The sequence below is a fragment of the Babylonia areolata genome, chromosome 18 (genome assembly GCF_041734735.1).
Source record: "Babylonia areolata isolate BAREFJ2019XMU chromosome 18, ASM4173473v1, whole genome shotgun sequence".
In the NCBI taxonomy this organism is placed as follows: domain Eukaryota; kingdom Metazoa; phylum Mollusca; class Gastropoda; order Neogastropoda; family Buccinidae; genus Babylonia; species Babylonia areolata.
Genome location: NC_134893.1, coordinates 3,612,636 through 3,625,929, shown reverse-complemented (window position 1 = coordinate 3,625,929; position 13,294 = coordinate 3,612,636). Strand labels below are relative to the sequence as shown.

Sequence of the window (13,294 nt, the reverse complement as noted above, 5' to 3'; positions counted from 1 at the left end):
TAACTGCTTTATTTGGCAGGAATATTACACAGGGCCGAAAGAAAGCCACATTGTATTTTTTTCCTTTCATTATTCTTTCAATGCATGAAACGCCAACATCATTTTGTGTGTGATTTTCATATTCTGATAGAGAATACAAAGAAAGGGTATTGTCACTGGGGCATTAATTATTCAAAAAACGATTGCATGCCGGAATATCCGTATCAGTGGTCTCATATGTTGAAGTTTGTGTCACAGCTGGAAGACGTTCAGTGTCACCTTCAAATTGTGAAACATTTATACTCGGAATCAAGGTTTGCGTCAACGACACACACTCACATAATTTTCTGGTACTTCAGTATGATGTAATGTATTCATAAGTGCTGCCAGCGATTTCAGTAAAGGAAAAAGACGGGAAGATAGATGTGTTTGTGACAATATTAGTTTAAAGATGTTAAAGAATCTTCCTCGGAGAAAAACACAGTGACGGAGCCAAATTCGAACAAGGGAAAAGAGACACGTTTATGCGAAGCAAAAAAAATGAAAACGACAAAGCAGCTTGCAAGGTCAGTATGTTGTAAATTTTGGAAATATCCAGTTTACCTCTCGAAACCGAATGAGTAGTGTTCACAACAATGCGTGAACGTTCACTCCGCCAGTCACACAGAGGAGTGGAGGGGAAGTTATGTGGATAAAGCCGACACTTTTGTTTTAAATTTTGGCTCTTGGGAAACTGTGATACCAGTTTCCAAGGAATGAACAACGAAAGATTTATTTCCCCAGTGTACATGGACTGATGACTCGTAAATTATCATTTCCACTAAATCACTAATATTACACAGGGCCGAAAGAAAGCCACATTGTATTTGTTCCTTTCATTCTTCTTTCAATGCATGAAATGCAAAGCTACAGGGCCGGACGGTCTCACACCCCACGTCCTCAAAGAACTCGCCAAGGAAGTGGCTCCCATCCTAACCACTAACTACTCCTCGTCTCTCCACTCTAGACAAGTCCCCTCTGACTGGAAAGAAGCCACAGTTGCCCCTGTCTTCAAGAAGGGTGAGCACTATAAGCCCTCCAACGACCGCCCCATATCTCTGACCTGTATTTGCTCAAAACTTCTGGAACACATCTTAGTGTGTGCTGTCATGAACCACCTTGAATCCAAGAACATCTTGTCCGGCTTCCGTAAACACCGTTCATGTGAGACCCAGCTACTCGAGTTCATCGAAGAAGTCTCCGCAGCCATGGAACAGAGGTCGTGGTGTTGGACTTTGCCAAGGCGTTCGACCATGTCACCCATACTGGCCATAGCCTGCTCTGCCACAAACTCAACCACTGTGGGCTCCATCCCACCCTGCCTCTTTCTGTGTTACATAAACGACCTTCCATCCAAGATTTCCTCTCTATCAAGACTTTTTGCTGATGACACAGCAGTCTACAGGCTCATCACCTGCGCAGAAGACCCAGCCAAGCTTCAGGAGGACCTCCAACGCCTGGAACAATGGGAGAGAGAATGGGACATGGTCTTCCACCCAGACAAGTGCAGTGTGCTGCCCTTCACTAGAAGCCACTCTCCTCTTCTCTCCAATTACACCCTCCACAGCCAGACACTGGAGAGAGTCACCTCCACAAAGTACCTCGGGGTCATGCTGGAGACTAAGCTGGACTTCACTCAGCACATCGAGAACATCTGTGCTAAGGCCGACAAGACACTGGGCTTCTTGAGAAGGAACTTGAAGGTGTGCTCCAGCCGTACCAAAGAGCTGGCCTACAAAGCAATGGTTCATCCAGTTGTGGAGTATGCCTGCACTGTATGGGACCCAAACTCCAACAAGCTCATCACAACCCTTGAGAAGGTCCAGCGAAGGGCAGCCAGATTCGTCACCAACCTCTACTGCAACACTTCCAGTGTTACAGACATGCTGACGCTTCTTGAATGGCCCGTGCTCCAACAACGATGTCGCTGCACCAGCCTCAAAGTGGTCGTTGCAGCAACCACAGCCAACAGCTACAAAGAATCTGATGCCGTACTGACTACAGGAAGTATTCTTTCTTTCCGAAGACCGTTGTCGACTGAAACTCCCTCCCAGCTGATGTCGTCGAGACCCCCTCCTGCAACGCCTTCTGCTTGAGGGCATTGAGGGCCCTCCAGGCACAGTAGACCCCCACCCCCACCCCCACCCCCGCCCCCCATTAGGTCCTTCACTCTTTCTTTTTTTTTTCTTCTTTTTTTTTCCAACTGATGATTAATGGCATATGGATAAGGACTATGAGTACGAAATTCTGACTAAGAGCACACACTTGCACTTGCACTTGCAAAAATGTTAGTGATGGTCAAAGTTATGACCACTGAACATGAATGGAAGAAGAAGTAAAGAAGAAACTCTTCACATCATACTGGCCTTTGATAGCTCAAGTCTTGATCATCCAAACATCACCAGTGACAACATTCTTAAAGAAAAGAAAAGAAAGAATTTTTTTTTTTTTAATATGTTCACAATGATGATTCCACAGCTTTGTTTTCATAAAAATGTTCAATATTTGTGTGTAGACCTTTTCATCTACTGATCTAGTCTTTTTTTCTTTTCTTTTTTCTTTCTTTTTTTCTAATCACCTAGCCAGTAAATAAAGACCCGCAAAATACTCAATGAGAAAGAGGTGTGTCTTCAGCATTTCCTTTTCAAGTTCTGATAGGAAAATGACAGCTCCACATTGGTTTTTCATCACAGAAATAAACAAACCGGCAGGCCACTAACACAACTATAAGTTTGCATTGGTACATTTTTTTATGTTGCCCTAACATCTGAATATAAAAGAAAAAGACTGTAAAATCTCTAAGCTTAGTGAGTTTCTGAAGATGTTTATGTGTTGGCCTACTTCAAGTTCAAATTTGAAAATGGCACTGTCAGTCAAACAAAGGGATGGAAGTGTACTAATCCAGTCCATATGCTTCTCACCAGTTCTAAGTTTAGCAGCTCTTGTCAGTCTGAAGTTAACACACTGACAACCAAGTAACCCGGCTGGCCAGGTCATGGGGCATCTGGCTGCTGATGTCTGCTATTTCAGTTTTGCCTGTGCGAGAGAGAATGATAGGGAGTGAGCGTGTGTATGTGTGTGTGTGATAGGGACAGACAGGTGGGGAACATTTATAAATATAAGTTATTTAATTTAAAAAAACAAAATGCGGCATTCATAATTTGAAATCGAGAAATCCGCACACATTCTGTCAGTGAAAAAATTATGCATGAGTACTAGGAATTGTATGTGATTGTGAAGTTCAGATGAGTAAACCATTGGACTCTCTCTCTCTCTCTCTCTCTCTCTCTCTCTCTCTCTCTCTCTCTCTCTCTCTCCCCCTTGCTTGGTTCCCCTGCCCCCCCACCCCCATACCTCTCTCTCTCTCTCTCTCTCTCTCTCTCTCACACACACACACACACACACACACACACACACACACACAAAGAAAGAAAAAAACAAATACCTTGTGGTATTCACTTTTCAGCTTTTCATTCGAAATCATCCACTGATTTATAATCGGACAGTAAAAAAAAATTTTTTTAAATGTTCTGAAAAAAAAGTTGTAGGCATAGCAGAATGAACAGATTTGTTACATAATATGATGTAGTTGTTTTTTCTTAAATCTGCACATAGAGAGGCATGGGAGCTTGAGTTATAACAGTTTTTTTTTTTAAGTGGTATGAGGCATAGTATATATGGGGTGAGTAAACTGTGGTACTGGGACACTGCTGTTTAGTATAAATGCTGTCAACAGACCAGATTCCTTCCCCATGTATTGGCAGCCAGAAATAGGTTTCTTCAATTCATGACAGCCTGTCAGTGAAGCCAGAGCAGGAGTTGTGGAGCAAAAAAAACTGCCCAACCGCGTGCCTGCATTATAAATGGGATCCCAGGGATTTTTCGCTGGCGTTTTACAGGCCTTTGATATCTATTTTCTCCACCAGTAATACCAGTGCAGATGCATTATTCACTATTCCACCCCCATTTGTTTATACTTAGTACTATAAACACATTGATTTATAAAACTTGTTAGAAATTTCCACTCAGAAGAAGTCATATCAGAGCTGAACTTCATTTCTGTCCTTTTCCAGTTATTGGGGTTCAAGGCCCCGTTTTGGCATGGCGTTATGTCATAGTAAAAGACATTTTTCTCCAGTTTTTCTCACTCCTCCAGCGTGTGAATGGGTACCTGACTTCGGTTGGGGAAGGTTAAAACGGTGGAAACTTTGTTGAACTTAACCTTTTCCTTTTAACTCTTTAACCATCATAGATGACTTTAGTCAACCAGACATTCTTTGCCATAGTCGAATTTAGTCAACATCAAAGGGTCTTGTTAAAATGACCATTTATCACATTGTAACAAGGTTTGACAGCTGCAGCCAGTTTCCCACACAGTACAACAATGGTGAACCTTCGCTCCCCTGACCAAGTTTGAAGTGAACAAGTCCATTGTGCTGTTCTGATACGAACCTAATTATGTGACCAAGATTACTGAGTCTAAAATATTTGGCGGAGGGGTGTGTTTTTCAAACTTGGTGATGAAAGAGTTAATTGATCTACAATTAACATATTTCATTTCTAGTCATATTTTGTATTATGTTCATAATATTGTTCTTCCAGAGAATTGGGACTTCTCCGTGAAAGAAAACTTTCCAAGACATCTGGAGAAAGAAGTAAAGAAAAGCAGAGTAAGTATATAAATTGAGAAAATATTTTTGTAGTTGTCACACACGTCTACAGCTCTATGACAAGTGTCTGTGCCTCCTTTTTTTTTTGGGGGGGGGGGGGGGGGGGTCTCACTCACTGTCTATTTTAGTGTCTCCTCACCCTGCCATCTCTCCTAGTCTTTTCCTCTTCTCTACTCTTATGCATTTGCTGGACATTTAAAGACATTTATCACTCAGTCTCCATCCTCATGAAAATGAAGCATAGTAGATTACAGTCAGTGAAGCTGGTCTGTGATCGTGGGTCATCATCATCACAGAATAATTTGTGTTCAGTGGTGCTTGTTCCTAAATTTATATGTGTGAATATCACTTATCAGTATATTCCTTAAGGTTCTTTGATCAGGCTCAGCTCCAGTCATTTGTCCATGAGACGAACCACAGGAGGTCTTATTCATTGTGTAAAATAATTTTTCTGTTCATTTGACCAAGTCCACGAGGAAAATTAAGATTAGATTGGTTGTTTGAAATTGGATTATAATAATAATGATAATAACTGGACATTTATCAGCGTTTTCCTCATTGCACAAAGTGCTTTACAATCCACACACACATGCATAAGAAACACACTCTGTCCTCAACTCACAATCATGCACAATAATCATATAAATTGTAATCCATTTTTCAGTTGATTTGGTTCTCCTTGTGTTTCTTCTTGCAGGTCAACAATTTAGTTATCTTATCATCATTGACTTTGAATCAACTTGTTGGGAGAAGGACAAAACAAAGACGCAAGAGATCAGTAAGTTCTTGCCTCGTTTTACAATACAGGTTTTGTTGACTAGTGTGGACTGTTTATCTTATTTATTTCTGTGAAAGTTGTATACTTTGCTTGTTTATCTGTTGATTACTTTACTAATGCATTTTAAGATTTCACTGTTCATGAACACTTATTTGTGTGTGTGTCACTGTTTTTGTATGTCATTTGTATGTCATGCGTGTGTTTAGAATTTTTATTAAAACAGAATCAATCACAAAGAAAAAAAAATCATTCAGATTTAGTCACTTTGGTGCAGTAAGCAAACTGATTGCACTTCCACTTGTACTAGGTATAGGGTCTAGACTGAAACATGTACAGGTATATGATTTATCAAATATGTTTTCTGTTCGGTTGCACATAGGAGGTTATATTATAGACTAATCTCAGTAATCTGTTTAGAATATATAAATTATAGTTAGTTTTTATGTCATTTTCTACTTTTGATTAATATCTGTTTAGAATATATAAATTATAGTTTGTTTTTATATCATTTTCTACTTTTGATTACTTATATCATTTACCAGTATTTGATTTTTCATATATATATATATATATGTGTGTGTGTGTGTGTCACAATTTGAAAACTGTTGAGTGTGTTGGATTATGCACTGTGTATGGGTCCTTTTGTAGTTTGGTTCTTTATGTTTAATTTCAGTTGAATTTCCTGCAGTCCTGTTGAACACAAAGACTGGAGAGATTGAAAGTGAATTCCACTACTATGTGCAACCCCAAGAACACCCAACTCTTAGTGCTTTTTGTCACCAGCTTACAGGAATTACGCAGGTATGTCTGGATTACTCTCTCGCACTTGGTTGTCCGTCGTGTCTGACAATGACGTCTATGCACTTCTCAGCCTTGTTTGGTGTGGACTCGCTTATATGGCAAAGGAGTCCCAGTTTCAGTCTGCATGAGAGTCTGCAGTAAGGGAAGGGAAATTGTTTGAGCTCTTTGGCCGTTGCTGTTGCTGTCTTCCTATCCTTTCGGGCCTTGGCGATGATGATTCTGCAGCTCTTTTCAAATCTGTCATCTGTCATGTCCTTGCTTTGTCAAAGCACGCCAGCTGGTCCTATCCTGTGCTAGCTCCTGTACTTGGTTTAGAGGGATTCCAGGGATGGGCGCAATAGCTGAGTGGTTAAAGCGTTGGACTGTCAATCTGAGGGTCCCGGGTTCGGGCGCCTGGTGGGTAAAGGGTGGAGATTTTTACGATCTCCCAGGTCAACATATGTGCAGACCTGCTAGTGCCTGAACCCTCTTCGTGTGTATATGCAAGCAGAAGATCAAATACGCACGTTAAAGATCCTGTAATCCATGTCAGCGTTCAGTGGCTTATGGAAACAAGAACATACCCAGCATGCACACCCCCGAAAACGGAGTATGGCTGCCTACATGGCGGGGTAAAAACGGTCATACACGTAAAAGCCCACTCGTGTGCATATGAGTGAACGCAGAAGAAGAAGAAGAAGAAGAGGGATTCCAGGACACGCAATGCTGGCCTTTAGAATTGACACAGTCTTTGAAGCTGGTTTTTGTTTTGTTTTGGTTTTGTTTTGGTTTTTTTGTTTGTTTATTTTTGGGGTTTTTTTTTTTGTTTGTTTTTTGGGTTTTTTTGCCTTCTTTTGCCAGGGCAGAGTTTACACATAGAAGAACTGCATCTGAAATACAGAACACTGCATAACTGCTTTTTGTGTGTGCCTGTCGTTATGGGGTGATATACATATGGCAGTGTGTGCATTATGAATATGTACTGGGGGATTGCTTTCACAGCTTGGCTTTTGGGAGAAAATGATTTGTTTCCTGACTTTGCCAAGCACAAGAAAGGAAATTAGATATATTCTGTAGAGTTTGCTTCTGTAATTCTCTCCAGCTGTCTGCTCCATCTCTTTCAACCACCTCAAAACAAGGCGTGAAACAAGTCACTGTGAATGGTCATCAGAATAAAAAGGAAGACTGATACGGTAACAATGGGGGAAAATAGTACCAATGATGGTTATCATGAAGTATAAACGATCAAGAGGGGCAAAAAAGGCACTCTTTTCTCTGAATTTTTTTTGTATTCCAGAGTCATGCAAGTCTATGCATTTGTATGTCTGTGAGAGAAAGTATGCGTTTGAATTTTTTTTTTTTTTTTTTTTTTTTTTTTTAGCAAAGATCCTTTCTTGCTTAGTTTTCGGTCTTCTGCAGGAGCAAGTTGAGAATGGAATTCCACTGTTCTTATGCTTACGCAAGTTCTCTCACTGGCTGCACAAGCTGTTCCAAGAAAAGAACATACTCCTGGCTGGTGACAGAGGGGTTGACTGTGGAGACCACACAACAAACCTTGCTGCTATTGTAACCTGGTCTGGTACGTGAGCATGATTTTTTTTTTTTTTTTTTTTTTTTTTTTTTTTTTTTTTCCAATTTATGTCTTGTAATATCTTGTCATTAAGTTATTCCTGAATGCTTTACCTTAGCCATATAATGTGCAGAATATGATTGCAGAAGCCTTTTGTTGTTCTCCATCCCTTCAAATGAGTGTAGCATTATTTCATTAGGCTGCAATGTCCAGTTTATGACATGTACAAGGCAGCGTGTGTGATCATGTCAACCAGTAATAAAGGGTTAACAGTTTGTAGCATTGTTGAGAATATTTTGTGTGATTGCTATCATGTTTCTATGCTCTTTATCTCTCTGTTCCTCTGTGTGCTTTGTGTGTTGGTTGTACAATACAACGCAATACAATACAATACAATACGATACATGTATTTTTATTCATCCAACTGGAAATTAATTGTGCATCCACAGGCTCATCACTCAACCCAGACAATATCTCAGCCCACAGCTGAATCCAACTCACACAAAACATAACCAAGATTGGACCAAAACATCAAAAAGGAAAACCTATCAAGCTGAATGCACACAAGCAAGCAATAACACACTGGATTTATTTTCTCCAGGGTTTTTTGTTTGTTTGTTTGTTGTTGTTTTTTGGATTTTTTTTAATGAAACCAAAAAAATTCATGTTATAATATTCACCTGCATAGTGTACAGAAAGAGTGTTACATTTTCCCTTTTTCATATGTTTGGTTTATTGCAAATAGCTGTTGTATTTATTCACACCAGTTTTTCGTGTTACAGATTGGGATCTTGGAGTGTGTCTTCATTATGAACTGAGACGCAAACAGATTGCCAAAGCTCCTTGTTTCAACAGGTGGATTGATCTCAGAGCTACCTACACAGTATGTATTGTACTTTCTGTGTGCTTTTGTTTCTTTTATGAAGCTGTGCATTCTGTTGATATTTTTGCAAGCAGATTGTGTTTGTTGAAAGGTTTGCATGACATTTCATCTTCACTGTTGAATTTGATTTGAAAAATGTATTTACAGCTGATAAACGTGCATGCTTTCAGAAGACATCAGTAACTAGACACTTATGAGAACTTAGCCTTTCTCAGTCAAATTTTGATTTGTATATTGACTGATACTATATAAATGGAGAAAATAAAATTTTGGTGGATGACACATTTGTTTTGAAACATTTGAAAGATTTTTTTTTTCATAATCCTGTTGTCATTTTTTAATAACTGTGGCCCTTTCTGTCTAGAAGTTGGTTTCACTCTTCTGGTAAGACATTTTTCTTCTTCTTTTCTGTTTTGATATTTTTCAGTCTTTCCTTTTTTTTTTTTTTTTTTTTTTTGCTCTTGCTCTTAGCCATATTGATATGTTTTGTGTCATGTCATGGACAGAAATTTTATGGACGGAAGCCCAAAGGTTTGAATGGAGCTCTACAAGATGTTGGCATTGAGTTTGAAGGCAGGGAACACTCAGGTGAGAGCTGATGCATGTGTTTTTTACTGTATGTCTTTTTCTGCACATCCTATGAGAGCAGTCCCACCCATCAATTTTTTATTCCCAACATATATACTGTTGTGTGCCTATGAATGTTGATCTCAGAGATTTGTGCCAGTAATAATACCTTTGTTGCCATAGTTATTTTTTTAATTTGTAAAGTGCATGTGCATATGGAACCTCAGTCTAAAGACTTGTCCATGGGCACCCACATAATCATCCAAGCAGCAGAGGACAGGGGAAAACAATATAACCCATGCAGCATTTGAACATGTGAGCTCCCATTTAATATGCATGCACTTTACCATTACACTGTCAACCTATGCAGTCTCCCACTTGTTGAAGGAGAAGAAACAACTTCAGCAAAGTCTTCAGTGACATGCGGCTGTCATCTACTCTTATGGTTCTTTCTTAAAAGTTACACATGGAACTGTTCACATTTATCTGTTTTATTTGAACACAAAATCATTTGTTTGTGCAGCCATTTTATGTTACCAATCAAAAGATTAGCACAGGACTTAAAATGTCATCACCGCACTCTAACTTGTGCATTATAAAGTTATTTGTTATGAGACAAGTCGGAAATTCACAATCATTCTGTTTGTTTGTTGTTATTAGTGTTTTGGGGGGGAGGGCGGAGGGGGCGGGTTGTTTGTTTTGTTTTTGTTTTTTTTTGCTTTTTTGTTGTTTTTTCTCAAGGCCTAACTAAGCGCATTGGGTTACGCTGCTGGTCAGGCATCTGCTTAGCAAATGTGGTGTAGCATACGTGGATTTGTCCGAACACAGTAACACCTCCTTGAACTACTGATACTGATAGAGTGATAGTGATACTGTTTTTGTTTGTTGTTTTTGTTGTTGTTGTTTACAATGACCTGATCATGTTGGGTGTTTTCTCCTCTGATGAGAATTGAGAGTTTAAAAAAAAAGTAATTGTATTTTATGTTTGTTTGGTTTCAGGACTTCATGATTCCAGAAACACAGCAATGCTGGCATGGAGAATGATCCGTGATGGTTGTCTTCTGAGCATCACAAAATCACTTGTCCCTGTACGTCGTATTTAATTTTATGCTTGTATATGTTTTGTGTGTGTGTTTAAAAAGAATGGACTGTTTTCAGATAAAATCTAAGATGAAGTCTTTCAGAGATATTTTGACTGCTTGTGCTTTTAAAAAGAAAATAAATTTCATTTCATTGTTGTTTTTAACCCTTTCAGTCCCAAGCCTATTTTATGCCCTTTGTCAAGGGGCTAAATTATGACAACATCAAATGTATTCAATGACTTTGTGATGGAAAATTCCCAGTGATGCAGATTAAATTTCTGTCTTGGGGCACTGGAAGGGGACAGAAATTTTCATCCTGGGGCACTCAAGGGGTTCGTTACTTTCCTTTGAAAAAAAGTCCCCATAAAATGAAAGATAAACAAAACAATAAATCCCACCCCCTGCCACCCTAGAATTTTTAAATGTTTGTGAATAGAATGGATTAAGATTATATCAGGGTTTTATATTTCAATAAAATCAGTATGCTTTGAATCTGATTGTGTGTGTGTGTGTGTGTGTGTTCAATCAAGAAGTTTGTATTTTAATTTATATTAAGATTTCATTTAATTTGGTATGGTATTCAGATTGTGCTTCATGATGTGAACAATAAAAGATTTCCTGAATTTTTCTGGAGTTGTTGGCAGTTATTTTCACTGTTTGTCTGAATGCTTTTGCAGGCCTCAACACACGCAGTCGGAGGTCTCCATACACATGCTCAACAAGCCAAAAAGGAAATCCCATGCTCAAAGTGTGTGACACAAAAGGAAGGCTTAAAAAAAACCGGTTTTGCTGCCCCATGTATCAGTAATGGGAGGCCAGGCTCTGGAACAAAAGCCATACCTGGAATAGTTGTTCCAGACATGAATGTTGGACTGAGAATCAGACACCCCAACATCCCACAGTCACAAGCAAGTGAGACCAGGCATGCCAGATGTTTTGGGAAAAGGCCTACTGTTTGTACTCCAGAAAAGAGTTATTCCATAAAGTGCCCGCGGTTGTCAACTCCCCAGAGAAGTTTGGTAAACCGGTCACCTAAGTATACAAAGCCTCGGTCATCAAAAGAGGAACTCTCTGTGGAACCTTCACAGAGGTTGGTGTCAAAAGGGCAAAGTCAGTCAAAGTCAGTGTATTGTTCTGAACCATGCTTTAATGTTTGCCCTGTTTTGCCATCGGATAGCAAATCAAAGGCTGATGCTAGGTCTCCTGCGACAAACACCACTGCCTTTTCAAGCCCAGACTTTAGGAACCAGGTCTTTGTCAATGGGGAGGTAGGACTTATCCAAACTGCTGCAACAGTTTGTAAAGACAGCAGTGTGACAAGCTGGGAAATCCCAAAAAGCAAGCTCCAAAGTTCAAGATCACATATACCAGTGAGAACATCTTCCCATTTGTTTCCCCAGCGAAACAGTGTGAATGAACCATCTGATACAACAGGTGGCTCTTTAGAAACACTTGGGTCCCCAGTTAATGTGCACATCACTGACCAGGTTGCCACAAAACTAGGTGTTTCTCAACACTCAGTTGTGAATCAGGCTTGTTATTCATTGTTCAAAATGTCAGGTGTTTCTTCAGCAACAACAGTCGCCCAGACATTCAGAACACTACAAAATTCTGTCACACCTTTAACCAGTGCTGTATCGCTCAGAACACCACAATGTTCTGTCACACCTTCATCCATTGGTGTGTCATCATTCAGAACACCACAGAATGGTGTCACACCATCATCCGGTGCTAGGTCATTCAGAACACCACATGATTCTGTCAAACATTCAACCACTACTGTGTCATTCAGAACATCACAGAATGGTGTCACACCTTCAACTACTACTGTGTCATCATTCAGAACACCACAGAATGGTGTCACACCTTCAATCACAGCTGTGTCATTCAGAACACCACAGAATGGTATCACACCTTCAACCACAGCTGTGTCATTCAGAACACCACAGAATGATGTCACACCTTCAACCACTGCTGTGTCATCATTCAGAACACCACAGAATGGTGTCACACCTTCAATCACTGCTGTGTCATCATTCAGAACACCACAGAATGGTGTCACACCTTCAACCAGTGCTGTGTCATTCAGAACACCACAGAATGGTGTCACACCTTCAACCAGTGCCAGACCATTGAGAACACCACAAAACCCACCAATGACAACATTCAGTACCATGAGGGCAACACCGCCTTTGTGCAAGTGTGGGCGAAGAGCCAAGAGGCGGATGGTGCAGAACCCAGGCCCCAACATGGGCCGATGGTTCTTCTCCTGTGTCAAGGGAACGGCTAACTCCGGCAGTGCCAAGCCAACAGGATGTGGGTTTTTTCAGTGGGAATGTGCTGTCACCGCTGGACAGGTCACACCTGTAGGAAGGCAGACCTTTTTTGGCAGAACCACAGGCTCAGCCACCATTTATCCTCCCGTGCCGGTGTTGCAGGCGCCGATAACCAGCAGAGGACAAAAGAGACCAGGGGTGTCCAGTGTTCCTGCAGGTGCTTTCAGGTGATGAAGGAAATGTTGGGGTTTCCTGTGTAGTCTGTCAGCAAGTGCTTTCAGATGGATCTGATTTTAAAGTTAGGCAGGCATACTTAGTCTTTGTCCATGTTCTGCTGTGTGCTTCCAGTGCAATATTTCATACTCCTTCATCAAGACAGTGATTTTCATTGACAAGGACAGCATTCAGTTTAAAGATGGTCCTCTAAAAAGTGCAAACCTGTCGTTAAACAGCATAATGACTACAGTACAGAACAGCAACAGCAAAAACAAAAAAAAAATCATTCTATGATATATGGCTATTGTCCATCTGTGTGGCATATTGTGGTTCAAACCTCAGATCTTGATTTATTTTACTTTTTATAGTTTTATCATGTTTTTGTTCACACATTTTCCAGTACATCTAAAACCTCTCAGACTGCTAAGAATGTCAGGGGAGCATTTTTATTTGT

The 13,294-nt window shown here is 40.2% G+C and overlaps 1 protein-coding gene across 1 annotated transcript; it reads left to right on the top strand.

The window, feature by feature from the left end:
* The first annotated feature begins 448 nt into the window (after window positions 1-448).
* On the top strand, window positions 449-10,469 carry LOC143293138 (ERI1 exoribonuclease 2-like). Its single transcript, XM_076604053.1, has 8 exons — window positions 449-545; window positions 4,621-4,688; window positions 5,386-5,466; window positions 6,140-6,267; window positions 7,666-7,825; window positions 8,599-8,699; window positions 9,206-9,287; window positions 10,266-10,469. The coding sequence occupies exons 1-8, from the start codon at window positions 520-522 to the stop codon at window positions 10,367-10,369; spliced, it is 750 nt and encodes a 249-aa protein (XP_076460168.1). The 5' UTR covers window positions 449-519; the 3' UTR covers window positions 10,370-10,469.
* Window positions 10,470-13,294: the final 2,825 nt, after the last annotated feature.